The 24867-nt window shown below is 45.7% G+C and overlaps 1 protein-coding gene across 4 annotated transcripts; it reads left to right on the top strand.

The window, feature by feature from the left end:
- Positions 1–363: 363 nt before the first annotated feature.
- Positions 364–22933, top strand: LOC108918351 (transmembrane protein 198-B-like). Of its 4 annotated transcripts, XM_018725508.2 has the most exons (6): positions 364–998; positions 7827–8022; positions 16352–16640; positions 17985–18560; positions 19566–19768; positions 19981–22933. In XM_018725508.2, exons 3-6 carry the CDS (start codon positions 16475–16477, stop codon positions 20134–20136), a joined length of 1101 nt encoding a protein of 366 aa, XP_018581024.1. In that variant the 5' UTR covers positions 364–998; positions 7827–8022; positions 16352–16474; the 3' UTR covers positions 20137–22933. The 4 variants fall into 4 exon arrangements, with proteins under 4 accessions (XP_018581024.1, XP_018581015.1, XP_018581041.1 ...); XM_018725499.2 differs by lacking the exon at positions 7827–8022; XM_018725525.2 differs by lacking the exons at positions 364–998; positions 7827–8022 and adding an exon at positions 16044–16079.
- Positions 22934–24867: the final 1934 nt, after the last annotated feature.

Here is a 24867-nt window from a genome sequence, read left to right as displayed (position 1 = left end):
GGAGGTGTGAATGTGAATAAAACCCGAGGTGCCAGAGTGACATGGAGGTACTGAGGGCCAACGTGTGTCTTTCAGCGGCGGAGGGGCAGCTGAAGGTGTTACAGCTGAGATACAGGTGTACTGGGGGGTCACAGAACTCCTTCGCAAATGCACAGGACACAGGACAGGCAGCCTGGGGATGACAGCTTGAGACAAATCTTGAAATGCAAACCTGTTTATAGTCACTTTGCCAGGACTCGTAAGGGGATGTGTACGGCTCCATTTCAATGACTTCACATTCTTCTCAGATAGATCTTCTGCACCTCGATACAATGCTGTATCAGTGAATTATGCACCGTATCATGTACGATTTGCTTTGATGTATTCAGGTGTCTTCTCTCCACTGCAGACCTCCAGGAATAGAGGATGAGTTCTTCTGCGTCTCTGACGGTACCCTAGGAATTTTACTGCTTCTTCACACCACGTTCCATCCAAGTGGCATTGTCGTGGGCGGCACTTGAGCGCCCTGTCTGTGCGCTTCCACGCACGAGTGGGACCAAGACAAAGGGGTGTGATCGCACCGGTCCCCTGGCGGTGGTACGGTCCGGATGGAGCGCATATGAGGCAGGGCTCCGGCGTGCACACACACCTCTCGGAGCCGGACTCTGAGACTCCGGGTTCTGAGGAGGATCGGTACCCCGCGGGAACCCGAACCCGAACCCGAACCCCAACCGAACCGAGCCGAGCCGAGCCACCGCGCCCAGATGAAAAACGGCAGATTCTTCCAGGGGCAGCGTTGATCGGATGGTGCGTCTCCGGACGGGCTGTGTCACACTCGTGCTGGCGATCGGATCGGGAAGATGTAGCTGGTGAGGAGAAGGTCCTGCTGCTGGAGATGCGGCTCTGCAACGGGAATGCTGGACGGGGGCTGCTGGACGCTGGACGATCGGATCAACGATCGACAGCGGGGTTCGTGGGCAGAGACGCCGTTTAAATGCTGAGTCCTGAGGCTCAGGAGGGTGAGTACTCAAGTGCTCTTCTCCTCCCCTCCTTTGTTTTATCGCAGTCGTGGTTGGAGCACTTCAGCAGCGACAAGAGCACTTCGCAGTTCGTTATGATCTGTGACCGTGGACTTAGTTATGACCATATATATATTCGTTTCTTTTAAAATAACCGGTCCGTGGGAATGAGAGTTGATTGATTCTGATGTAACACTCCTGACTCGCGCGAATCCGTTTAGACTGAAAACTGCTGCACTGATTATTTTCTTTATCTCATATTTTACTGAGTCCCAAATACATTGTTTGCTACACTTCGTCGGCATGTGTTAACCTCTGAGATTTATTATGTTATGTTTTGTGACACACATCGCTCGTGTTTGTCTTGATCACACTGTTATTACCGCTCCTCCCCGTTTCCCCCCATGTCTGTGTTTTTGTTTTCCTTTAATTGTTTTTTCATGCCTTATTGCCTTTACAGCGATTTTTTTTTTCCTTGCGTGACGAAGTGGGGTGAAATTATGACGAAGTGTAAACAAAGCGCGCGAGACGCTGCCGCGTCACGCTCGGTTCCCCTGCTCGCGGCAGCGGTCACGTGTGGCAGCCACTGTCAGGAGGCTGTGGTGCACGCGGGTCTTGCGCGAGCCACCGGTGTTCAAACGGCCAAGAGAACTGGAGGAACGTGGAAGAACCGCCGCTGAGGCGCTGTAAAAAACACTCCAGATACACAGAGGACACGATTAAAAACACTGTTGAGAAATTGCAAAAATCTTTACATACTTTTATTTATTTAGCAGACGCTTCTCTTCAAAACGACTTCCAGAACTCTATGTACTAGTGCTATCAACCCACACACCTTGTTCACGAAGGTGATTATCACTGCTAGATACACTACTACTACTACTTGGACTGTGTGAGGAAACCAGAGCACCCAGATTAAATCAACACAGACATGGGGATAACATGCAAAGTCCCCACAGACTGAGTGGGGATCGAACCCAACGTCCTCTCACACCACCCAGGCACTGTGAGACACCAGCACTACTCACTGTGCCACCCTTCAATAAAAGGGAAAATCAGTTTAAAAAAAAAAAAAAAAACACTGCAAGACTGCATAAATCCTGTTAAAACATTCTTGTAGGAACACTCAACACTTGTGAAACACCAAAAAGTGCTGTTAAAGTGCACAAGTGTTAAAGCAACACTGCTGAAACATTTCAGAAGCACTGACTAGAGAAAATTGTAGAAACGTTGAAGAAACACTAAATAGACATCGTGGAGACATTAAAGGGACACTTGAAACACCAAAGAAAGCCTTCTGAAACACTCAAACACAAACACCGTGCAAAGTGGACCCTGATGCTAGTGGAATGGAGTCATTAATACGCATCAAGTCACATGACACATCCAGTACTGCTCCTCTGGACCATTTTGTGTGTCTGTGTCTCCGTGTGCCTCCTGTCAATCCATGTTCTCCCTTGTTACGTATTCAAAGTGCACGTGTTCCAAGGCACCCACCGCCAGTACAAAAAGGTCCTGTTCATACATGCTCGAAAAGGAAAAACAACAAATGTAGATAGAAGCAGCTTGACGCCTGTGAGAAACAAGCTGTCTCAAGTCTCTCCTGTAACAGCTCTGCCCAGAGGACCGAAGGCAAACAGACGGCGGCACAGGCCTTTGTGTTCCTCCACGGTTTCCCAACACCTCCTCAGACCGCTGAGCTCACGTTCTTCTCACGCCACCATGCTGACGACAACACAGCCCTGCTTCGCAGCGACGCGGAGTCGCTGCAATCTGCTCAGTGTGCCGCTCGTGTACACGCATGGCTCTAGGCACATGCCGCACGTTGTTTGTTCACTGAATTCAGCCTTTTTCACAGCCTGGCCCCCCGATTATAACACCTCAACGAAGTGAGCGAAACCCACCGATTACTAAGTTGCTCATTTCTGGAGAGTACTGGTGATTTAATAAAATCTTCTGCTGAGGGTCAGTGTTACAGCTGTCTTGCAGCATTTCCACGTACGCCGTCAGTGCGGACCTTTGTGGAGAGTGGCGCCTTTGTCAGCACCTGTATGCATCTGCATGCGCACATGCTCGTGCGAGTGTGTGACTTTCAGAGCATGGTTGCAATTGCGGTGAGCGTGACCCTCGTGTGTCACTTGTGGCACGTGGATTTGCTGGCGTGGAGCATGAATTCAGTAGGTTGAGTGACTCGGGATGGGGGGTGGAAAGGGAGGGCAGCGGGGGTCCGTGCCAGCTGGCAGGAAGCTCCTGCTGGGGCTAACTGGCCCAGGCACTGAGAGGAAGGGGTGGGGAGTGCATTTGGCACGTGGATTCCATCGATTGCCCCGGCAACTGCTGAACAGTGGAGTTTTTTAAAGTTTGTAGAGTTATGACATAACAGTCCTGTGTATAAGTCATATTGATGTGTGCTTTGTATGACTAAATTAACATCACAATTAAATATTTAGGCCACCAATAGGTTCCTGTAGAGATTTAATAAGCTGGCTGTCTTTTATGGCAATGCTTGCATGTGTGTGTGTGTGTGTGTGTGTGTGTTTGAGCACTGTTAGTATGATTTGTCCAGTCCACTGAATAATGGGTCACTGATAACTGTGCTTTCTAATGGAAGAAGGACAGGGGGAAGAAAAAGTGATGTTTTTGTGTGTGTGTGTGTGTGTGTGTGTGTGTGTGTGTGTGTGTGTATGTGTGTGTGTGTGTGTGGTGAGCATACAGTGGACATTCCAGGAGTGAAAACACCCATCTCTGGGTGGATATAAAGCTGAATAGGTGCTAAACCTGAGAGCGAAGAGCGGGAGCATTTTGCAAGGCACAGAATTATGATATTCTGGAAAACAAATGGAATATTGCAGAACAGAATAATGTAACTAACTGGAAATGTGTAGTTGGCTGATTTGGGCTATAAAATCGATCCTTTAAAGTGGACACTGTGAGCTGATGGTATTAATGTGATAACAAAAATCCTTAGGGGTCTGGAATTAATTCAATCAAGCAGCAACTGGCACCATATGGTTTTTTTTTTCTTTTTTTTTTTTTTTTTTTTCAACTTTCCAAGGTGGTGCAAGGAAGGATGCCGGAAGGACAGTGAGGGAATGGGAGTGAAAGTCCAGGGTAATCCCATTAATCTGCTGCACTGGTGTCTGTTCAGACCGGCAGAGCGCTGCAGACTGACGCCGATTTTCTTTGCAAGGTGCAACGGAAGAAGAGATCTGATAAAAAGGCATGACACGGGAGACAAATCTCTGGCATGTTTTAAAAAAAACAACAGAATTTTGTTCCTATCTCTTCCAAAACATGTGGGGGCATTGCTAGCTGTCACTTGGACTGCTGGGTCCCCATACTGCCGCACATCCACCCAACATTTGAAGTCAAGTTTGGCACGTTGAGAGACTGTCCAAATTATCCGCTGCCGTTCAGAAACAACATAATATTTAACTTGTTTTGCTACGTTTTTATAGGTGTTTTACCCCCCATGGCGAAATCAACATGCGAGTGTAACTAAGTGGTCCTCGGAGGGGAGGATAGAAAGGGCACAGCTACGACTGAACGAGGCAGATGCTATGCACATCAATAAAGCTCTAGTTCTGAGGCTTACTAAAGGAGTCATGCTTCACGTCCTTTACATTCGAGGGTGACATCACTGTCTGTCGCACCCTCCCTTATTAACTCCCCCAGTGTTTGCCACCGTTGGTGTTGAATCAGTGTCAAGTTTATAAGTACATGTGCTGATTTCAGTTATTTATTTAGCAAAGTCCAGGAGAAGACAAGCAGCAGGGATATGAAAGCCTATTTGTCTAGTTAATGTGCAGACAGTTCAGAGGTAAAGGTTTGAAAACCGGTAAGTTAAGAGTGTCATCGCCCACGGTGAAGTCATTGTCACAGAAGTCTTTGCTTTTTGATCTGATTTCCACATTTGGCTTCCTGTCCATTGGGTTGAAGCCAGTTTTAAATTGAATATCAAGGTCCATTCCTAACCCTTGAGCTTTTTTTCACTGCATTTTAAGTGCCTGTCTCAGCCAAACTGTGTGTGTCTACAGAATATTTGATGTGCAACTCTGATTTATGCTTTGAGCCTTGTCTCAGACAGATGTCTCTGCTCCAGGTTGAACCGCGAATTCAGAGAACTGCAATAATTCACCTTGGATTTTCCATTAAACACTCAGTTTGAATAAATAATTGTGAGTGAAAAATGGGAGCAGCAGGGGTGACAGTTGTATTCAAATGGGATAGTCTGTTGCTTTTTATGAAGCTTAGTTGGGTGTTTTGCTGTTCACTAACTGCAGGATACCTGCATTCCTGATAGAATTCCTTTGTCATGTCTCATTATCTGTTGGCAAGTTTCCTAAATGCATGTAATGAGTTGTAATAACAGACAAGTTTTTGCAATGGTCCCCTGGCCCCAGCTGTCTGATCTGTAATCCAGGAGATCCTAGCCCAGAGCTCATATGCTGAATTTATTTTTCCTGATCTCACCTTAATCCCTGTGTCTGCTGGACCATTCCACAGTGATGCCCCCCAAACACTTCAGATCCAGAGGGACAGAAGGTCACCAAATGTTCTTCTGTGCCAGCCTGGCCGGGCCTGACCTCATTCTACCGTTGTTGTGCCAGAGACCCGCCGGGCTGCGAAAGCGACTGTCTGTCGCTTGCGGTCCGGGGCCTCTCCCAGCTTCCTGGCAGCTCACTCAGCGAGATACGTCCGCTGTCTCCCTCCACCCACACTGCCCGAATCCCATAGTCCCACTGCAGAACTGCGGCAAGCTCATTGCAAGTTTATTAGAAGAAAAATAAATAAATTTAGTTACTACTGTGCTGGGTTACTAGAGTTGCTTTCTGTTTTTGGACACCGTGGAGCGCCATGTCCAACGCTGGGGCCTGGAGCCACCCAGGAGTCCATCAGGGCTGGACGTTAGGTCATCGAGCATCCTGCCCAGGTCCTAGACTTCTCTGTTTATCTCCATGCCTTGCGAATGGGGCACAGCTGGCTCTTGCTAACAAGCTGAGCATGAAGGGCCATCTGTGACTTTAGCAAAGAAGGAAAAGAGAGGCGACATGAAGGGTAGTACTGCAGGGATCTGATTTAACTTTAGCTTGTTATCTTTTTCTGCTTTGACGTTTCATTGTGTGTGTGTGGCTATTCCTGTTGCACAATTAAATATTTTTCTGTATAAATAAGCTTGGATTTCTTTAAGTTGTACTTTTCATTTTCACCCGGTGTGTCTTACCTGGTAACGACCACAGTCCCTAATTAACCACAAGCCCTATAAGGTTGAGGTATAATGACTGTAACGGAAGTGAAAGGAAAAGGCTCATTACACTTCCCTCTAATTACCACATGATACAGTTATTGCATTTGTCCAGAGCTGCCTTCTCTCAGATCAGGCTTTGATTTTTTTTTTTTCCCTGCGGTCCAATCCTGGATGCACTGGTCGCATGGTCATAGCATTCCACTGAGGAGAGAAGTCCACTGGATTAATTGGCTTGTTGCCTGTTCCCTGTAGCGCTGCAGGCTGTCCCTGTCAATACAGCAGTCGATGCGCTCCACATCACGAGTCACGTTTACCTAGCGGCACCGGCCGCGTGCTTACCATCAATTTGCATGGGTGTTCGGGCCAAGAGTCGTTTTTGACTCTGTCAGAATGCCATAGTTACCAGTACGTTATTTATTTATGTTTGTGTATTTATTTTACTTATTTCTTTCTAAATATTTCAAACAGTGTTTACTTCCCTTCGGGACTTATACTGGTGGTGTGGTAATAAGAGTGGAAGGTCACTGAGAACTGTCAATGCTGCAACCATGAGTTTTCCTGTAAATCTCCTATCGCTACAAAGGGGCACCAGAACTCATGAATAATGTGCGATTTATGCCTGTAAGTCACAGTCCTTGAGAGTCTTAATGGGGGCTTTGGTGGCCTGAGGAGTATCCCTTTAAAGCTACAAGCGGGACTCTGTTTGCAGCCTAATAAACCTGATAAGAACCTGCGAGGTCCTAATCGTGTGAAACAGACACACTGCGGTAAAGTCAGAAGCGGATGCTGGGCACATCTCTTTTGTGGCTCATCTACCCTCGATCCTTTCTTCTGCAGCTCTGCTCTCCTGGTTCAGGTCTCGTCTGCAGGAGGACATCACTCGGGTTGTTAGCAGCCTGGGGAAAGCAGATTCGTTTGTCGTGTGCGATTACCCAGCCCTACCTGACTCCAGGCGGTTTGGGTGGGCTTAGTGTCCATTTCCCATTTGTTTGCAGCACATCTTCATATCTCATCCTGCAGAAGGGTGGCTACGCACAGGGTCCGACAACTGTAGTCCGCTAGCTGTCCTATATGGTGTCCTTAAGCAAAAACTAACTTATTGTCAATCAACAATGTTTGCTCTAGAAATATCTCCTGGCATGGTGGTAAGGTGAGCACAACTGTTTTGCAGGAGTGATTCCAGCAGCTCTAGCAGATGAAGTAGATATTAGCTTAGTTACAGGGCCCAAATGCTAAGCTCTTTCAGTCGTGGGTGTTGGACAGTGAATTTCCAGAACTCGCTACTTTTTTTTGGCGAGTGTTGAACATTTAAGCAGTGCTGCTCTACTTAAGTTATTGGTGGGGTAAATGCAAAGCTGGTATGCTGCATAAAGATAAAAGGTATTAGAAGAGGCACATTGTGATAAAGACTTTTATCACAGTTCATGTCTTCTCAGGGATTCGTCTGGAGGTGGTATATTAGATTTGTGTTGCTGCCGTGGTTGACAGACTGCTGTACTATACAGGGAGGACTGGCAGACGAAGCGTGACAAGAGTCACTAACCCACCACCAGCTCACCACGTGTTCCCTGTGGTCTCAGGACATGACCGTGACCAGCAGAAGAGCCAAGAAATGAGAATCCATTCAACATGCATGGCAGCGACATACCGTGAATGAGTCTGAAAGGCTGATCATCGGGGAGGCGTGACCTAGCAGGGCTGCCAGTGGAGCAAGCGTGCTGATCCGGGGAGCGTGGGAGTGTCCTGAACAGACTGTACTCCTGGACATGGGTGGAGGTAACAGATTGCTGATGGTAGGGTGGGGGATGTGGGACGCTGAAAGCATCACGCAGGAGAGCGGCACCTCACCCTGTAGATCACGACGGTGGGATGACGTTCGGCCGGTGCAGAGTGATGCAGGCCACAGTGATGACAGGGATTTTCAGCCTGTGTATCTTTCCCTTTTACAAGAACACTGTGACTGATAGCATCTGCACACAAACTCTTCTTACAGTACAGCCCAAAACCCATTAAAAATGAGTGTATATGACACTTTTTCTAAAAAAAAGTTAAGCCCTGTTTGTAATGATATCCCACTTCCAACCCCATTATGATCATTTTCTTAATTAAATGGAGAACCTGCCTTTAAACTTGCATGGAACATTTTTCTTTTCCGTATTCAAATGGGCTATTACATCTCTACTCAGCAGTGCCACAAAAAATTTGAAAAGATTTACTTTAAAATGATTAATTGCATTAGTAGGTTGCTGGATGACTTACTGAAAAGAATGGATGCTGGAATATAACACAGCAGAGCATTACAGAATGGCAGAGCATTAGTTATAGGAGACCCAGCGCAGCTTCTAGGATCAAGTGTCTTGTTTCATTCCATGTTTTGTTGATTTCTTCTTAGGGGGTAAAAGGAGGAGTCTTCTGGTATATCCCCTCCAACAGTGTGACTCAGTGATGTCATATAAACTACAGGGCTTTTCATCCCTCCCTTCTGAAGACTGGAGAACACACAGCAAACACTGTTAGCGTGATCACATCTGCGCCTGGCCCACACACGTAGGCCACCACCCCCCCCCCCCACACACACCCCCGTGGTGGTCTTATGCAATTTTAAAATGGGACCTCACGCAATGAGGTGTACAGAGTGAACCGTGCAGGCTCCGCTTCCTCTATCCCCAGAGTCTGCACTGTCTGAGGGAAGCTTGCAATCCACTTTACCGACTGCTTGCTTTTATTTTTTCGGCTTGCATCCGCAATGCCTGAAGTGCCCTGATTTGCAGTGTGGTCCGTTTTGAATGCTGTGGAGTGCAATGATGTAGATACATTTGCTTTTACCTCTCGCTCATCTTCAGTCAGCTGTGTGTATGTCGTAGCGCACGGAGAGCTGCTGAACACATTTCCTTCTCCACATCACATGGAGCTGCTGTAGTTTAGACATACAGTATAGCGCTGCTTGAAAATGTGTGGACCCTATAGGCATGGTCATTATCCTTAATAGAAAATTAAAAATTAAAATTTAAACCTGAAAATGAATAAGTAATTATGATTTACACACCTGATTCTGCATACCTACTTTGTTTAACCAATGCAACTTGGGCTTCACTTATTCTTGCACCTGCAATACTTCCATTTTTCTCCTACACACATGATATCCTCTAAACCAACACATGGAATTGGAAATGACACATCTGTTATGTCAGATGAAAAAGACTGGTTCTCATTATATAACGATTTTGTGGTGAAGCTAAGGGACACAAGGGATTTGCATACTTTCACCCAGCGCTGTATGAGTTCACATTGGGTTTTTAAAACATTTTTATAATATTGGAATCTTTGGAGGGGTGTCACAGTGGCCAAGTATATATGGATAATAAATAAAGTATATATTATATGTGTATCTATGTATTATATATTCAGGTATTCTTTCTGCTGTGTTTAGATTTTTTTTTCGAGATAATATTTTTTGCCAGTTATTCTTTTTGGTATTATTTTTTTTCCTTTATTTTTTCTTATCCACAGTGTTTGAACAAACAGAACATCATGCTATATTGATGGAGTTTTAGTTCATTCACCCTGGGTCTACAGGTCATTTGCTGTTTTCAAATCCCCATCCAGATGTACTGTAATGAGCTCTGTACCAGGCTGAGTTGGGGTGGGGGTTTCGGGGGGGGGGGGGTACTGGAGCATCTGGGGTCAACCGGGGAACAGATGTTCAGCCCGTTGTCTGATTGGGTCAGCGTGTCAACGTGGTGGCTCCGCTGACCCAATATAAACTCTCTAAACCAGACACAGACAAAGTTTTGGGGATTGGGGTGGGTGGGAAGGGCGGTGTTCGAAAAAGCTTTTCAGGGGTGGAGAAAGACATGCAGATGGCATCAATAACTAACATCCACTGCCTCTGGTAATGGTCTTCACTGTCAAAGCCATCTGTTTTTCTATAATTTATGGTATATGTTTGAGTCCTCGAGTGGATATGGTCAGGGTGTGTTAACTACAGCTAGAAACTACCAGAAAGGGGAAGAAGCAAACCACAGCAGGTGGTGTAGCACTTTTGGCTTGGTGTGCCAAAAAAAATTGTGGGTTTGAACACCAGAGGTGGAATTGCTGCTACCCCTAAGTGTAGCAATTAAATGTCATTTCATATGATGTTCATGCCTTATGCACTTTTCCCACCCAGAGCAGGGGTTGTTCAGTAGATGTGTCTCTCCTGCCTGTTTAAAACTCCTGCTGGTTCCTCTGAAAGGTTCATGCAGAGATTTCAGCTTTATAACCCCTGCTGTTGCAGTTTGTCAGAGCTGATGCGTTCCTCTGAGACAGTAGGAGGCACTATACCTGGCTGGTTTTTCCTGGCAAAGGGAGAGCGACCCAACATAGGGCTGTAGATTCAGTAGCGAGTGGGAGAACTGTCTTATGTGCTAAAGGAGTGCCATGCAGACGCAACGTGATATTTCTCACTGGGAAGCTGGGTTTTGATTTCATCATGTAATTTTGTGCGATTTGTTTGTATGGACTGGAATAATCATGGGTCTACTTTGTAGTGAGGATAATCATTATATTATTATTAACTTTTGTGGAGCTGATGCCTTTGTCCAAGGCAAATTACAGTGCTGTATAATGAATTTTGCAATTATTTACTCATTTATAAAGCAGCGTATTTTCAATGGAGCAATTTGGGGTATGTACCTTGATCAAGGGTACTATAGCAAGAGTGGGGATTTCAGCCAGGGTCCTTCTGATTGCAGGGTAACATTCCTGACCACTGTGCCACCTACTGCCACCATCTCCTGCCATCTCCAGATGGCACCCTCACTTAGCACCCAGACCAAGCCAACCTAAAACTGAGTATGGGAATTGACTTTTTTTACTCCATGTTGCTTCCTCATGTGTGTCTTTTTCCCTTTACACCCTCCTGGTTCTCGCTCCCTCACACTTTGCATGCTTCATCACCAGGTGATGAGTGCTAAATTCCTCTCTTTCAACGATATACCAGCCTGCCCATTCAGTCACGTTCCTACCAGAGAACACACACATCGTGTACACAAGTTTCTACAACAAGATTCTCTCATGTCTATGTTGTTTGTTGGATTCTATGTTGTTTGGTTTTGTCATTCATGGCTGGGCAGAGGCCAGATACAGCAAACAGCAATCCCTTTTGATAAAAACCAGGCAAATGCTTGTCTCTTGGTCAAGGTTTTGTCAGCTAAAGGCAAGGCACTGTTCACTGATTGCTTTTTGGCAGTTTGTGTGTCTGTGTGTATATTCTCAAAGGCGAGGTTGATAGAGGGAAACAGAGTCTTTATTGCTGGCTGCATTGGAGAGATACAGAACAAGAAAGGCGAACGGAGCCACTGATTGGCTCTTGGGCTGTTGCTAGGGGTGTCAGGCTGCTCTTTTATTGGCCGTGCCCCGTATAATTTGCAACTACCCAGAATCCTGCATTTCTCAGTTGTTATGACAATCCACATGCAGTGGGTTGTTGAGATAGTAGTAGTATCACCAGTCTTTCAACTGTTGCATATTCATTTCTTGTTTTTCTGCAAGACAAAAAGAAGATGAATGTGACACACACTTTAGCCTCGGATCACACAGTTACCATGAATTGCCACAACATTGCTTCGCATAAAAGAGGAACAGATGACAAATAGCAACAAAAGTATAGCTAAAAAAGAGCTGTGTTGTGATGGAATCACTGTTTTTATGATGGGTGGGAAAAGAGAAGCTGGGGGCGGTTGTGCCACTCTCTGAAACACAGGGGAGGGGTACGGTGTCTGCCATGCAGTCAACCCCTCCGGATCCTTCCTCCGCAATTACCTCTCCAAACACGCGTTCTGAGAAAAGACAAGATTACTCATGGGGCGTGGGAGTTGGACAACACTGTGCCATGTGAGTGGGTCAAGAGAGTTTGTGAATGAGTCTGCTGCCGAACTCGCCTTCTTGTCTGTCACCCACTGTCCTCCCAGCCCCAGCTACCTATTTTATTGCTTGCTTAAACCCAACAAGTCCAACTTGAACCAAGATTATTGAAGTATATTGTTAAGGAATATCAGCCTTATAGTTTTGTTGAGTTTTTTGACTTGATACAATTTTGATCAGTTGCCTTTGCAGTAGCAATTTTTCAAACTCAGTGTTTATGTGAAATGCGGTCCAGGGACAAAAAGAAAAATGGCGAGTCCCCAGTCTCAACAATGTTATACAGACCAAAATGCTCATAACAGTAAGAATGACCAGAGGTGGGTAGTAATGCATTCCATGGATTCTCTTACTTACTTGTACTTCAGTATATTTCTGGAGAAATAGTGTTTTATTTTTTTTGGCAATGATACTGTTTCCTCAAGTACATTTGAAGAAAAAAAACACTTTACTTTGTTACTGTTATTGTAAGTTACCCATGTGATGTGTTGTTTTCATTGGCCATTTCCTGCTCTCAATCATAGCATACCCTAACAGTGAAACCAATCACATTTTAGTATTGACCAATCATAATTTCATGTTGTTTTTTGTTGCCCTGATCAACAACCTAGTTAGTTTACAGGCAGGGGAATTCTGAACTCTGAGAAAGGAGTTATGTTCAATAAGGTTTTTTCCATAGTATAAGAGCTGAACTGTATTAAAGTTAAGCAGGTCTTAATTGTTTTTGGCTGTGTTATTTGGTAAGTCTCTCCTATTTTGCTAGAATTCATGGATTACACTAACAAATAGCATTCTGCATTTTCCTAAATGTTTGAAAAGAACTAAAAAATTATCTATGTTAAAGCAATAATTTTATTTAAATGCAAAATATTTTTTCTCTGAAGGATTTCAGTTAACATGCAATTCCAACTGTAGAGCTGTAAGTGAATATATAATTTTGGAACTATATCCTTTACAGTTCTGAAATATACACAGGCTCTTTGCATTATGACTTTATTACAAAATTTGAAGATACAGTCATTTTTCCATTTATTTTCAGTTTGATTTTGTACATTCGTTTTATTTCCACTCAAGAATTTTTTTGTATAGGTACTTTTACTAGAGTATTTCTAAAATTTAACTGTATGTTTGCATATTTTGAGTATTGTTTTTGACAGCAGTGCTGTAGGCATCAGATCAGAATGCAATGTGTTGGCCTTGTGTTAATGAAATACTTGCTGTAGAGAGTAGAGATCAGCGATTTCCACGTCAAAGGACCGTGGCTCAAATTTGATTCTGACTTGATACTTTGATTGATAAAAAGAAAATGGGCATATTTAAATAACACCCACTTTCACAGTGAGTGCCACATGTAGAACCTTTCAGTGGATTACAGTGGCATTTTAGTTCGCTTTAGAGCTGGCTCCCGAGCACTTTTCAGTGTGTCATTGTTGGCTGTGAAAAATTGATGTTCCTCCTAATTGTGAGTCTCTAGAGTTTCACAGTGAAACAAAAGGCACTTTGTTACCTAGACCACTGACACATACGACATTGTGGCAATAACAGTACTGAAACAGGACACTTAATCCTTTGCCACTAGCAGAACTGAAATGGGAATCACTGCCTGTGTGTGTTATGTGTAACACTGGTAAGGGAAGCAGAGTTAGAGCCTGAAGTCCTCATCATCCTGCAGTGTGTGAATTCATTCAGTAGCCTTCTTCAACAGACAGGTAAATGGAGCCGATGTCCATCTTGGCTGGGCCTCAGTTGGAGGGCGAGGTAGACTCCTGTGGAGCTGTGTGTGTGTGTGTGTGTGTGTGTGTGTGTGTGTGTGTGTGTGTGTGTGTGTGTGTGTGTGTGTGTGTTTTGAAAGTGACTGGGTAGTGTTGCCAGGCCATGAAGATTGTCAGTGAAGGATGTTTGTGATCAAAGAATCATGCTGATCCCTAGAGGCTAATTTCCTTCTATCAGAAGCTGTGATAGGGACCAGAGAAGGGTGAAGAAAGGGATCAAGGCTGATATTGGAGGGAACTAAGGAAGAAAGGGATGACTGGTGAGGTACTGGTGCGGGGCTGCGAAAGGGAAAAAGTATGGGCGATGTTACTTCCTGGCCCAAAGGGGCAGTTTTCTCCCAGATGGCTGGGCTTATTTTGTTTTCTTCTTTCTGTTTACCTACAGAAGAAGTAATCTCTTCTGAGAGTGAGTATGTGTTTTCCACAATGTGCAACTTAAACATCTTGAACTTGACATTTTTGATCGAAGACTTAATCTCGGAACATAATGCATTTGTCTCTTGATTAGTTATTGCATTGTGTCTCGTTTGACAGAGTACAAGGTAGGTGGGAATATGTTTGGTTGAGAAACGTACCTGTGCCATAGAAATAAACAAAAAAGGAGTAAGAGCATGCGGTCGCATGAGCAGATGCCGGAGCTGGATGCCAGTCTTGGCTATGTGCAAATCTCGTCACAGCAGGATGATTAGCAGAGTTCTCTGCGCATCCAGCCATTTCCCGCTCTTGTAATGAGATCCTCTGATGCTCAATAATGTATGTCAGCTTTAGTCATCAGTTTTATTGGCTCCTGATTTATCTGAAATATTCTGCCACAGCAAGAGGAAGAGCGAGGGCTCTTTAGGGAGGATGGAGGAAATCGGTAGGAGCCAAACCCTGCAGTTTGAATACGTAATTTTGAGGCATACATCTACCACCCTCATTGACTAGATTTTGTTACTGGGAAAACAGTTGGTTCCCTACTTTTCAAACTTAATTGGGACCCAGAGTTGCTTTGTTATTCAAAAGTTTCTAAGTCAGATGTGACACAGAGTGGGCCGGGGGCTTGTTATCAAATCTATGTGCAGCTACCAGGCCAAATTGGACTAAACTGAACTAAGAGGTTCTACTATGAGAATCACATGTTTATATCTGTATGTCTGTCAGTGAAATGCACTATTGTTTACTCTGAGCTGTATGTTGCTTTGGAGAAAAGTGTCTGCTAAATGTATTAAAGTAATGTAAACATCAGCGACCAGGACAGCTTTACAAGTTGGGATGCTGTGATAGAGTTTTTGAGAATGGGACCCAGGGTTCATGTAATGTACCCAGAATTACTTTGTGTTGTGAATCCCTTGGCAAGAGTATTTACACCACATTGGAAATAAGAATGCCCAAGAAAGAACTACACCAGGGTTTTGGTGTTCACTGGTGACTCACACCAAATTCATTAATAGCCAATACAAGTGTAACACACACACACACACACACACACACACACACACACACACACATTTTCAGAACCGCTTGTCCCATACGGGGTCACGGGGAACCGGAGCCTACCCGGCAACACAGGGCGTAAGGCCGGAGGGGGAAGGGGACACACCCAGGACGGGACGCCAGTCCGCCGCAAGGCACCCCAAGCAGGACTCGAACCCCAGACCCACTAGAGAGCAGGACTGTAGTCCAACCCACTGCGCCACCGCACCCCCTATCACAAGTATAATAATAAGACGTAAAAGCAAAATTCTATGAAATTTTAAAAGCAATGCATGTTACTCTGAAGCCCTAACAACAGTTATACATCAACTTGGAGCAGGAGATGTTACATGTAGGTGAAGGATGACTGAGAGGTGGCACTTCATTGAGGGCTCAAAAATGATAGATGTAGTAGTAGGCAGAGTATGGTCTACAGCATGTTCATCTTCTGTTTGCTTCTTTTACACTCTTTAGAAAAATTTAAGGCAATGCTAACTATTTGCAGCTGCTCTCTGAGGAGCTTTGGAATGGGATTTGAGCTGGTGTGCCAGCTGTCTTTGTATGAAAAAACAAAAACACACACATTGTCTGAAACCACTTGTCCCAAGCAGGGTTGCGGCAAGCCAGAGCCTAACCCAGCAACACAGGGTGCAAGGCTGGAGGGGGAGGGGACACACCCAGGACGGGACGCCAGTCCATCCCAGGGTACCCCAAGCAGGACTTGAACCCCAGACTCATGAGAGAGCAGGCAGAGGCCAAACCCACTGCACCACCCTGCCCCCTACATTGGCAAAACAATTGTTAATCAAATCATAAGTAGGGGGCCAAATCTATATATTCTATATGTTCATTACATATTTGTGCAATATGAGGTTTATACATGTGTTAAATACATATTTATGTGTTTTTGTTTTGTATGTGTTGACCACAGCCCTGTTTCTTCTGCACTAACTCTGTTTCTCCTTCTTTACACTCAGGTGGACCCTTGTGGGTAGGAAGGACCCCCTGATCCTTCCTGTCCAGCCCTGCCCTAGTCTTTCCTCCTGACCGCCACCCCATCTAGTGACCATCCTTACACCTTCACCAGCCCCTTTTGCAGTATGGCGTCCACAATGACCCTCGCCTTCAAGCTAGCCCCGCCGTCACGGGACGGCAGTCCAGAGCGCCTGTACAGCTGTGAGGAGCGAATTGAGCGCCGCTATGACATCGTGCCTTCGGTCGTCTGTTCCATGTGCTGCCTCTTTGGCATCATCTACTGCTTCTTTGGTGAGAGCCATTGTGTTGGCAGAGTACCATCAGAGAATTTTAGAAGGGAGCGTGGCAAAAGGTTACTGGCTGGAAGGCAAACCACTTTGCATTAAGGAATTGTTTTTCTCTGTACAGCTGCTTGGTGAGTTTTCTTGATAGCTTCTCATTAACATACCTAAGACAATTCCTGAAAATCCCATGGGAGCGTTATACCAATCAAACAGGTATCAGACTGGAAGTTTCTCTGGCTGTATGGCAAAGGTCTGAGTGCGATCACAGTATTTATTTGCTAACCATGGTAGATAGACACCCAAAACCCTACTGAGGTATCGTGATTCCAACAGTGAAAAAAGCAAGGCCAGTGAGAAGGCTCAGATCTGTCAAGATGGTCCTATAAGTGCTCCCCAGTGTGTTATCTGACTGCGCCTTACATATCACTGTCTCCAATCACAGCTTAATAACTGGTCAGGTGACAGGTGTGAATAATTAATTTCCCATGCTTATGACTATGACTTTGCAGCACTTCTCTCGTAAACTACAGCACACACAGAAAATGCAGGTTTCAGGGGATATTTCCTGCTGGTTGAGATCAGACCGTGTCTTTGAGAGAGTCGCCAAACTGTTGCCGAGCCTACTGGGAGCACGGCTTGACAAGCGCAATGTGTTGCGAAGACGCATGCTGAATCAGATATCAGGCTAGCACTGCACGCCTGAGTGGGGTTGAGTGTCGGCTCACTGAGCACAATTAACACACCCTCTTAGTTGCACCGAAGACTTTAATTAAACACTCCTGAAGACCATCATTCCCTACAACTCCACTCCCTTCTGGATCAAATATGAGCTTAGGCTGGCCGCTACGAATCAACACAGCCATCTTGCAGAATCTCAAAGAGTCCAGACTGCTGTTTGGCAGATCAGTGGGGATAAGGTGAATTTTTGGATGCTTGAAAATTGGCAAAGGCAGATCTAGAAGCAAGAGGTAGGGGAGTGCTTAAGGTCGTGGCTTTGCATATAGAAGACCTGAAAGACCTGGGTTTAAAACCCTACTCCTGAAGTTGTATTGTTGAGAAAGACTTGCACCCAGAATGGTTCCAGTAAGAATTAGCCAGGTGTATAATTGGCTAAGAGTTCTTTGGAGCATCATGTAATTGACTAAAGGGTGTGTAATCTAAATTAGCTCACTGATGAGAAACAATGGTGATCATGGAGACACTACCGAGAGGAGCTTTAGTTCTAAATGTGGATTGTGTCTCAGTTCTTGTGTCTTTCCTCATTCTCATTTTTTTGTATTCTCCCCCCTTTCTGTCTCTCATCTTTGCCTCCCATCATGCCACTCTGCACTCTTGCCTCCCCTACCTGCAGGGTACCGCTGCTTCAAGGCGGTGATGTTCCTGACTGGCCTCATGTTTGGCTCTGTGGTCATCTTCATGCTGTGCTACAAGGAGCGTGTGCTGGACACTCAGCTGAGTGTGGAGGCCAGCGCGGGCATTGGTCTGGGCATCGGTGTGCTGTGTGGCCTGGTCACCATGCTGGTTCGTAGCGTGGGCCTCTTCATGGTCGGCCTATTGCTGGGTCTGCTGGTGGCCGTGGCGGCACTGGTGGTCATGGAGGAGTTCCACCACCCTCGCACGGTCTGGGTTCCCCTGGGCGTGCTGCTGGGATCCGGCATGCTCTTCGCCGTGCTCACGCTGCAGTGGCAGCGCTGCTTCACCACGCTCTCCACGGCAGTCTTTGGCGCCGCCGTTATCACTGTCGCCGTGGACTACTTTGCGGAGCTCTTTGCGCTGGTGCACTACGTGTATGAGCGCATCAAGGTGGCACCGGCCCGACGCGTGTGCTGGTTCACCTGGGTCATCCTGGGGGTGTGGCCTGTATTGACACTGCTTGGAGTGCTCATCCAATGGAAGGTGACTGCGGAAGGCTACTCCCACACTGAGGGTGAGTCTCCATTTCGCTTTGAACTTCGTGTTTGAGGAGCTCATTTAGAGATGATTTCCCCAGCTGTCTAAGGCACTGGGAGGGGAACTGTGGTACTATTTATATACGGTTACACGACCTATTTCCATAGGACGTCTCTGTCGGTTCCGGCGATATTGAGGGCAGTTTGCAAGGGCATTGGCTCCACACTGGAAAGGAAACAGACTCTGGAAAGCTGGAGGAGCCCTGTGGCCTAGGGGCTGCTAGTGATGTGATTTGGAGAGCTCGGACACGACACGCTCATGGGGGGCAGGCTTTGTGTATCTGATGAATGTGGGCTGCTGTCGTGAGGGATACTCTTTTCTCAGATGGTATACAACTGCCCTTAACATTCTGTGGCCATCTGCTGCTGGTCCTTTGCGAAAAAGAAAAAAGTACTTATTGTTATGGAACATGGAGTCACATGCAACCTTGTGTTTACATTGCTGTGCAGTGACCCCTGTGGCTCTGATGAGAACTGGGGGTGTAACAGAAAATGTGGTATTTTACAGTTACAGCAGGAGGTACTGCTTCTCCTTGCTACAGGGGACATGTTGGTATGAACTTCGCCAACTTTGACTGTGATGTGAAAATTAATATTTATGATGAGAGTGTGAGAAAAGAAATGGCCACAGCTAAATCAGTGGGCTTTAGCTGTTGGCATGGTGATAACTTATGTTTTGTTAGAGGAGGGGAGAAGAGAGGTAGAGGACAAAGAAGGGGGATGAGAAGAGAAGCGGAACTAAAGGGGTCATGCAGGGTCTGATGGAGTCAAGTGCAGTGAATCCTAAGCCTGGTGCAGCTTCTCTGGCTCTGGCCAGGGTTGTGTAGACCTCACAGTCCAAGAAAAGGTGGGATGATGGCAACATCTGCAGCGGCTTGGAATGATAATAAGGGCTGTGTGTACGTGTTTGTCAGTGTGTAGATGTAGTTGTGTGCCCGTGTGTATGGACGTAGCCTCCTACACTCTTTCTTGTCCCTCCACAGTGATCATCAGCCGCCAGCAGCGGCGCGTCCAGCTGATGCGGATCCGCCAAAAGGAGGAGCGACGGGAGGGAAGGAAGAAGAAGAAGAAGAAACAGCAGCAGCACCCCCACCACACGCACCCACCGAAACCGCTGTACCCCGAGCCCGCCTACCGCAGGAAACCCAACCCCATCCGTCGCTTCGATGGAGACGTGCTCTCCCCGGTGAGTTGTTCATCCCCCTCCCCCCTTCTCTTTCTTTCCCATGTTCCCTCTCTTTTTACACTGTTCACTGACACTGCAGGGTAATTATCTGTATCGTGTATTTCCTTTCCTGTTTTCATCATGCTAACTAAGCGGTCATGTGTGTAACTGATGTAGAACCGAGTGAGGAAGATGCAGTTCATACTGAAACTTCTCTCCTTCTCCCCCCGCAGAGTTATATCCAGAGTTTTCGAGACAGGCAGGTGGACATCCAGGAATACCCCCAGGGGCGCCTGATCGGCGCAGGCCACACCAGCATAGACATGGACTATGACTGCGGTTCCACTGTGCCGCTGACAGCTGCTGCGGGGCAGGCCATGAGGGTGTGACTCTGCTCCCGACTGGCCTGGTTGTTCACGACTGACTCTAGTCTCCTGATGAAAGTTCTGGGTGAAGATCGCTCAAAGCCTAGCTTTCCCAGTTCCTTGTTCCCACGATGTTGACCTCTCCCTCTTCTGCACTCTCTCAGTACTCGCAGTCCTCCCCCCTCAACCCCACAGGGTGGCAAAGGGACAGCAGCGTGTACCAGGTCTCCTGCCATGCCTCTGTTTTGAACGATGCTCCCATTTGAGACAAGGTGCTACATTTCACTCGTTGCATTCTGTTACATCACTTATTAGCAGCTTCCTGCCGCCGTTTCCCGCTTCCTCATGAGTGAAGTTCTCCTGAGGGGAGCTGGTGACTTGGGGATCATAGGGCCTGTGGCTGACGCCGTCCTCACTGCACATGTCCTTCATCTCCAGGCGTTATTACCTTGTTTTGGAGCTAATGATGTTAGGTCATTATGATAATTTAATTTATTTTGTTTCAATTTTCATTTGGGGACCCCCCCATTACAATTTGCCAGTTTGCCATAATATTTGAAGGTTAGTTAAACATAATCAAAAAAAGTCTCCACTGACAGATGCATTGTTTCTGTCTGTAACATGCAGTGGTATTTGCTTTCGAACCCAGGCGCTGCTTTGTGGTTCCCGAATAGTCTGTTGATTCTCAGCGTAACTGAACGAGAAAACGCGATCAAAAAAGGGAAATGAGAGAACACCTTCTGGTGTGAAAGTGTAGACAAATGTAACACTACCTTTTTTTGTTTGTCCAGGAGAATTCTTACTTGGGAATACAGAAAGAATTTCATTTACATGTATTATTTGTTGTTATTTCTTCAGCCCTTACCCAATTGGGCAAGGTAATTTGCATTTTTATGTTGTTACACTTTTACACGGTCTCAGTTTTTACACGTATCCTTTTATGAAGCTGGTTGTTTCACACAAGTCAGGTGATGCGATCTGCTCATGGATACAAACAGCACTCCCAGCCTGGGATGTGATCCTACAGCCCCCTGTCACTGATCCTGTTCTTCAGCAATTATCTCCACCACCCCAGACCCAGATTATGTTGCAGTGGGCACCAGTTTGTGACACTAAAGTAGCCTTTTGCTTCCATTTAGAGAAGAAAGAAAAATGAGAAATCGGAACCATTTTGCAAATCTCTGCTGTGCTGTTAAGTCTGCTGCAGTTTGTCTCAGGAATTCGTCCTCTAAGGTCCTGTCCGTAATGCCTTTTGTTGAGGGAAAAGGTGTGAGGTGTGGACCAGCGAGGAGTAGTGTTGACTGTGGGTAAAGGAACCGCGGATGTGATGGAGCGAACTGGAACATAAAAGAAGTGCCATTTTTACGTCTCGACGTTTGTTCCGAGTTGGGAGGACTGATGCGGAACCCACAAGCCGCAGCACCTCCTGCAGATAGGGGGTGGTACAGCACGTCCTGGGTGTGTGTGCATGGGTATTGGTGTGCAGACTTGGTGAACCATCAAGGCTGCGTGGTGCTGGGAGGAGGATTGGCAACTTTCCTTCGAGACTGTGGAGACCAAACAGAAACAGCACAAACCCCCCCCCCCCAGACCTGTAAGAGGTCCCCTGTCCTGCTTATGTCTCCCGCCTTACCAGCACCCCAGTGCACGACTGCACGGCCCCAGGGCCTTTCCTCCCGTTTGTACAGTGAAAGTCTGGAGGCCTCGGACAGCTGTTGACGTGTTGCAGGATGACAGTCGGAGAGACCCACGCTTTTTGTGAAGCACATGTCACGTCTTCATAAGCATTGTATGGCCCGCTCTAAATACTGTTATATTGTCAATCCTCTTCGATTTACCAATTTATTGATTGTAATTTTGGCCTAAAATGAGTGTCCTTAAAAAATGTCTTATTTATTTGCTTTAATAATTGCTTATGATTTATTTGCACCTTTTGGTCTTAAATTGTGTTAGATTGTGGGGTTTTCTGGAGCGGTTTGGTAAGAAATGCTGCAGTAAGGCAGTGGAAGCCTTAACCAGCGAACCCTCCTTTTTTTTGCTCTTAGCTTGTTTTGGTTTTTCATCAAAGGTCTATAACCCGTCTAACCCTGAGACACAGAAAGTGAACCGCTTCGGGTTGTTTGACCGAGACGGTATTACAGATCAGAAGGGCACATTGCTAGGATTACACTTGTAATCCCACAATTGTGTGTATTTTGTTACTATTGATATTTCATAAAAAACCCAGTGCTGTTATGAGAGACCATTTTGCAGCTAGTGGGATAACAGGTTAGAAAATTAGGCTGTCTTACTCTATATTTTATCATGATGAATATATGCCCCATCACCAAATTTTAATTTAAATCTATAACCTTCAGTGACCTTCTTAAAGGTATATGCACTAGTGACTTATTATTATTATTATTATTATTATTATTATTATTATTACTGTTGTTATTATTATTTAGAAGCATGTCTTTGTATGGACCTGGATATGACAAGCAATGTAATTATAACTCATTTAGCCATTTAGTTTGGTGCCCCATATCCTCTGGTTTGCTGTCGCAATTTCTACTAAAGAGCGTTTGCACTCGTACACCAGGACTTTTCAGTCTGTGTATATACATATATGCATCTGACAGCAGCAGGCTGTACGTAGACGCAGGTTTGCCTGAAATTTCTATCGGAGCTCAAGAAGTATGTGTGAATGTATGTCTCTGTGTATTTGCGTGCTTTTAATTTATTCGGTTACTGTGTGTTCACCCTCCCTACAACTGCTGTGCTTAAATGACCTGTTTTAAAGTGTACTGCAAATATGTTTTCAATAAATTATTTGCTGACAGCAGGAGTGCACATGTTTGTATGAAAAGGCCTTTTTGACATTTCCTGTAATGATTCCTCCCTATGCTCCATAAGTCACCAACAGAGTCCATTTGCATTTATTCATCTAGCAGCTAGATTCTAGCTGATGCTTTTCTCCAAAGCAACCTAGTGTTAAGGGTACAATTAGTTACCCATTTATACAGCTGGGTAATTTTACTGAAGCATTTTAGGATAAGTACCTTACTCAAGGGTACTAGAGCTGGGAATCAAACCTACAGCCATTGGGTTCAAGGGCAGTAGCTCTAACCCCTACCCTACCAGCTGCACCTGTCAGTCTTTTTTGAGAGTTTTGCAGAAAGTGACCCAGATCATCCCCTATATCACTTGCAATAACAGTTTTTTGGAAATGGAGTAATATAAAAATGTTGCTGTGAGGTTGTGGTTTGTGTAGGTTCCTCTGGCTGTGCAGGGGTTAGAGTCACTGCTTTGCATTCAAGGGACCTGGGTCTGAATGCTACCTCCAGCTGTAGTACCCTTGGTTAAGGTACCTACCCTGAATTGAAATGGTGAAAAAACACACACGTTGACCGAAACTACTTGTCCCAAGCAGGGTCACAGGAAGCCGGAGCCTAACCCAACAGTACAGGGCGCAAGGCTGGAGGGGGAGGGGACACACCCAGGCTGGGATGCCAGTCTGTCAGAGGTCACCCCAAGCAGAACTCAAACCTCAGACCCACCAGAGAGCAGGCACAGGCCAAACCCGCTGCACCACCGTACCCCCTGAATCAGTGAAAATTACCCAGTCATTCATTGCAGGTAGCTGGATCATTGTTGCTTTGGAGAAGCATTTAAATAAGGAGCGTGAAAGATGGGTGGGTGGTCGGAGCGTGTGGGTAATGTGGTGTCAAGTAAAGTTAAGGTGAATATAAGAGGCAAATTCAGACTGACAGCGGAGTTTCCAGGTACACTGTACTCGTGACACTCTCTCCCGCAGTCCTCACATTTAAGTGCCCTTTCCATGTAGATAATTTCAACTGGCCACCTTGAGTTTTGTCTTTGCCAAGGCATAGAAAACGAGCTGCAGCGTAAACACATCTTTGAATGAAACATGAGCACGATTTTCACAGGCTGGTTATTTTCCCTCCTTGTGCTGTTCAATTACTTTGTTTTTGTGTGTTTTTCTGTTTTGCTGAGTTCAGGTCCTGAGCTCAAAAACAACAAATTCACCTTCCCCTGTTTCCAAACAGCCAGGATTTTACATTGCTTGATTCTTAAAGCAAACATGCAGTAACTTTCATTCCTTCCCCACGGTGAGAACTCTGCTTTACTGTGTACAGCTGGACAGGTCTAAACCATAGCGTATAGCAGGTAAAACCATGTGCCCTTGTTCGTTTGGCTGTGGGTTGTGTAACTGTTCTTGAAATAGATTTCAAGTGAGAAAGGAAAATGGACTAAATGTAACTAAATACTGTGATTTTTTTTTTTTTTTAATGAAAATGCTATGTACAAATTCATATACCTGCTGTTATTGTTAGGAAAGTTAGAGGAATATATAGGGGCCGCTGGTGATGTAGCAGGTAGTGCTACTGAAGTTGGGTCCAAAGGTTGCAGGTTTGAATCTTTCCTCTAGCTGTAGTAACCTTGAGCAAGGTACTTACCCTGAAATTACTCCAGTGAAAATGACCCTACTCTATTAATGGGTAAATAATTGTAAGCTGCTTTGGAGAAAAGCATCAGCTAAGTGACTAATTGTACATATAGTAGACAAATTAGGTGTATTGGGGCCTTCATTGTAGGGGGCGTTGTGGTGCGGTGGCACAGTGGGTTTGGCCTCTGCCTGCTTTCTGGTGGGTCTGGAGTTTGAGTCCTGCTTGGGGTGCCTTTTGGTGAACTGGCATCCCGTCCAGGGTGTGTCCTCTCTCCCTCCAGCCTTATGCCCTGTGTTGCCGGGTT

Source organism: Scleropages formosus, chromosome 14 (genome assembly GCF_900964775.1).
Source record: "Scleropages formosus chromosome 14, fSclFor1.1, whole genome shotgun sequence".
NCBI lineage: Eukaryota > Metazoa > Chordata > Actinopteri > Osteoglossiformes > Osteoglossidae > Scleropages > Scleropages formosus.
This window is presented reverse-complemented; position numbering and strand designations above follow the sequence as displayed.

What these genes read in the sequence shown, in the direction of transcription:
- LOC108918351 (XM_018725491.2), top strand. Translation starts at nt 17,807, where the DNA reads ATGAGAAACAATGGTGATCATGGAGACACTACCGAGAGGAGCTTTAGT. An exon ending in AGGCTACTCCCACACTGAGG is followed by an intron (nt 18,561 to 19,565) that starts GTGAGTCTCCAT and finishes GTCCCTCCACAG; the next exon opens with TGATCATCAGCCGCCAGCAG. An exon ending in ATGGAGACGTGCTCTCCCCG is followed by an intron (nt 19,769 to 19,980) that starts GTGAGTTGTTCA and finishes CTCCCCCCGCAG; the next exon opens with AGTTATATCCAGAGTTTTCG.